Below are 4,014 nucleotides of genomic sequence, written 5' to 3'. Positions count from 1 at the left end.
AGAAAAGTTAGCTTGACATAAGTACTGATATCAGACAATAAACAACACTAAACAGAAAGCCAAAAATTACTTCTTGGATTCTCTAATTAGAAGGCTTAGGTTCTTGGGATAACATAATCACAAATAATATTTTTTGAGGGGAACCTTCAAAATAAAAGGCAACAAATTCCGCCCCACAAATGAACTGCAATAAAAGTAATTGCAGAAAAAGGAGTCTGAAAAATTCCATTGGGCACTACATTTAGTATCAGGGATCTCATTCAAAGACAAACCTATGATTTATTCTATATATAATTGATAAAATTCACATTTAAGTGAAAACAACTTCAACCAATCACTTAATCATTAGGGACCCAAGGCAGTCCTGGTGACAGTGCATCATGATACCAGACTCTGTAAGTGATATACCAGGTAAATATCGCTATACCAGCCCCAAGAACTTTCTGATGAACAGTGTGAAAATAAATTGTGGTGAACACAAGCATGAACTCCCACAAGATTGAAAGGAGGCCTGCAAAGAGAGAAAAAACGTCTACAAAAGGGGTTACTAGTCGAGCAATGTTCCTGTGTTGAAAGCCATTAATATTTTCAGGATTTGTTTGTACAACAGCCGACGTTATTGACGGCCAATGAAGTTTGGGTTGTAGTTCTTCACTAATAACCAGTGCACTGTAAGTTAGAAGAAAACAGTGTCCCGATATATCAAAACCATTCCAGTAAAATCCCTCTTGATAGCAGCTCCTCTTTGAAATCAATTTTTCTTCTCCTTCGCAAAAGCCGGTCAACTCCTCGATGTAAACAAACAGATTCACCCAAATATACCATCCACATGTGGCTACAGCCATCCTACTAAGATGTTTCAGTATAGCTAACGGGTTCAACGAAGTGTACACGGACGAAGTAAAGGATATGAAGGGAATCAGAACAAGAAGTGTCCAACCCCAGCCAAACTTGACAAAATACACGTTTAAGACATTCCTCCTGTTCGAGAGATAGGACTGAGGAAGCGGTAGAAAATCGTGGATGAATGAACCTGCCACAACAACGAACCAATAAAAGGCTACTTTAAAATGCGTCGGCATTAGAACCCAATCGTGGAAACCTTCCAAGTAAGAACGCAGGGAAGATTTCAAAATTCTCTTATCCTGCCGCTCAATCGTCATTTTTGGTAAAATCGTACCCAGTCGTTTTCTGATCTAACACATGTTTGAAAGGGAAGGACTGGGATTGACTCACTCTAGCAGACTGAGCGGACTGAGAAACATTTGTTATTGTTGGCGAGAAAAATTTACTCCAGAGGAAATGCCTCATTTTTTAGGATGACATAAGAAAGAAACTTGTTCCCAGCTCAGTTTTAGTCAAATTAAAAGGCAGTTGCGGTCGTTGGGAAAACGACTGCAAAACTGAACACTGTCAACAGCCGTTGTTGTTTTTGTTGTCTTGTCTTTTTTCGCATAAGCGAAACGAGAGCATAAGGACGATCGTGCAGCGCACTGGACAGCCTCCGCGCCGAAGAGCATTCGCCTCGCATTTACTCTTTTCCCGACTCCGTTGCTTTTCACTCGCTCGCTGTTTTGCTCGTTTCCTGAGTTGCCTTGGATCGTTTACTAGCCGCTGTTCGGGAATATGAGCCCGTGCTCCTTTCCTCTTTTTTCGAGGAGGAGCAAAGACCTGACACGACAGACAGATGGAAAACGAGCCTACGTGAAGCTTAGACCCTGACACAAACTACAATCGCGCGGGTGATGTGATATTTTTGCTTTTGACCCTTTCACGCCAAAGATCTTATTGGTAATTTTCTGTAGTCTGCCATACGATTTATATAATGTTACAACGGAGAAATTAGTATAGAATCAACTAATCCCTTAACTGACATTTTCCTTCACTCACCTCATTTGTCTGCTTGATACTGTATTGTGGCTGTAAGGAGAAATTCAGTCTTGGTCACTCATGGGAGTTAAAAGATTAATTGGTAAAAAGCCGGTTGAAGGTAACTTTGATCGGAGGAGAAAGCACAAGTTAACACTATTCAACCATATTCTGGTTTCATACTCTCTCTAAACATTCCTCCCCTTAGCAACTCAACCGATAACCAGTCGCTGAATGAATGCCATTTTGACACTGAATTGCTGTGGTCGTTGTTGATGTTTGTTTGTTTTTAATGACTCTCACTTTGAAGAACCTTTGGCAGTATATGTTTTACTTTTTTCGGCAGTAACTACTTACCAAATGAGATCTCGACAGAGTAGAAAATCAGTTACTCCATGTGGCTTGAAACATTTGCTCGAGGAAATTCTGGTGATTTCTGGAACAAACAATCCCAAATTGAAATTTTGGGTTGCAGTAATTTTTACAATTATCAACAGACGCTGTGATCAGTTAACTGAATAATTGAACACGTGTTTTTATTAACGAAAGGAAATATAGAGTTATTAAACTGCAAAGTTCCTAAGTGAGAACTTCTTATTGGCAGGGCGGCGCACACTGGATGTTTTGACGTAACGTCGAATTACCCAACCAGATCATGACTATCAACCTGTCTTAGTTACAATTTATTGAATTTATTGCGAACACGTGAAGAGTTATCAGCAGACATTATGATACAGTCATTCCCTAGAATACAGTTATTAGTACAATACTAACTCTGTGTTCAACAACAACTCAATTGAGAATTGTAAAGAAATTTTGCGCCATAAATAACTAAGAACCTTAGCCATGCTGAAGTTTAAAACTGGCATCTTCATTCCTATAGAACTACGAACTAATAAAAGAAACCTCCGTCAGAGTGATAAAACTATTATCAGGCTATCCTCTAGATGAATCTGACGTATGTCTTGTAGGAGCATCACTAATATCATCATCAATGAGTGCAACAACGCCAGAATTATCAATCATATTATCCCCTAAGCCCAAGTTTGTCGACGTGGTAATCTTCAAGATAATATTGTCCGTAGAAAGAGAATCAGCTCTACTATTCTCAATATGATTTCTGCTCAAGTTTAAATCAGTTAGAGATGAATTGTTTGAAAGAGCTTTAGAAAGGGAAGTAGCACCAGCGTCATAAATATCACTAAACTGAACCTAAGTTTAGATTGGTCAATGTCCTATTGCCTGGAATAGCCTCAGCGAGGGAAGCGGCACCAAGATCACTGATGTCGTTACCTCTCAGGTTCAAAATGGTCAAAGTGGTACTGACTCTATGACCCACAGAGAGAAAGACTCAAGTTTAAATTTAATTTAGCTGATTTGTCTGAAAGGGCCTTGGACGAGACTCGGCCTCGCAGTCACGAATTACAAAGTTGCCTAGGTTTAAGTTTTTCAGCTAGGGTGGTATTGCCCGAGAGACTTTCAGGGATAAGATTCAAATGACGAGACTTCCTTAAGGATAAAGGTACGAGTTCGAGGTGAGACCCAAACTCATGCAGCAACAGGGGCCTCGGGCTTTTCTTGCTTTTAGTACTTCCCTTATAAAAGAACATGCCGACTCTACTCATCTTTTGATTTCTCTGAATCCATAACAAGAAGTATCGAGGCTTAGCAAGTTTGCATGTTTAGCAATAGTACGCAAAAGATGTATTGCGCTCTCCTCAGACTTTGAACTGTAATTCCACTCGAGAAAACGAAAACATGCCTCAATTCACGCAAAAATCTTGCGTCAGTTACATCAATGTCCAAATCAGTGTGTCCAGAAACGACTTTGGATGCAAGTTCGAAACCGGCGAAAAATTCTTGAGAACTTTTGTGCAGAAATCCATAACGGAAGCAAGGTTTGCGTCTGCTACCTCCAGCCTGGACAGAAAGAAACCCAAACTTGGTTAGAGCCCTTGTATTGCCTCCAGCAACTGCTCTTCCTTCAATATATAGCTCGCCTTTAAGAAGTGATATTAACGCCAGCTACTCCAGGCACAAAAGATCTTCTTCGTACACTTGTGTAAATCCTCACTTTCGCAAGGACTCAGAGGTCTTTTCTTTCTTTGATATCTCCTCAAAACATACTGCGTAATGTCAATGTAC

The 4,014-nt window shown here is 40.0% G+C and overlaps 1 protein-coding gene across 1 annotated transcript; it reads right to left on the bottom strand.

The window, feature by feature from the left end:
- Positions 1-224: 224 nt before the first annotated feature.
- LOC136279859 (acyl-coenzyme A diphosphatase FITM2-like) lies at positions 225-1,133 on the bottom strand. The gene has a single exon (XM_066164233.1). It carries the CDS (start codon positions 1,080-1,082, stop codon positions 339-341), a length of 744 nt encoding a protein of 247 aa, XP_066020330.1. The 5' UTR covers positions 1,083-1,133; the 3' UTR covers positions 225-338.
- Positions 1,134-4,014: the final 2,881 nt, after the last annotated feature.

The sequence above is a fragment of the Pocillopora verrucosa genome, chromosome 3 (genome assembly GCF_036669915.1).
Source record: "Pocillopora verrucosa isolate sample1 chromosome 3, ASM3666991v2, whole genome shotgun sequence".
Classification (NCBI taxonomy): domain Eukaryota; kingdom Metazoa; phylum Cnidaria; class Anthozoa; order Scleractinia; family Pocilloporidae; genus Pocillopora; species Pocillopora verrucosa.
This window is presented reverse-complemented; position numbering and strand designations above follow the sequence as displayed.

Coding starts and splice junctions, on each gene's coding strand:
- LOC136279859 (XM_066164233.1), bottom strand. CDS start 1,082: ATGCCGACGCATTTTAAAGTAGCCTTTTATTGGTTCGTTGTTGTGGCA.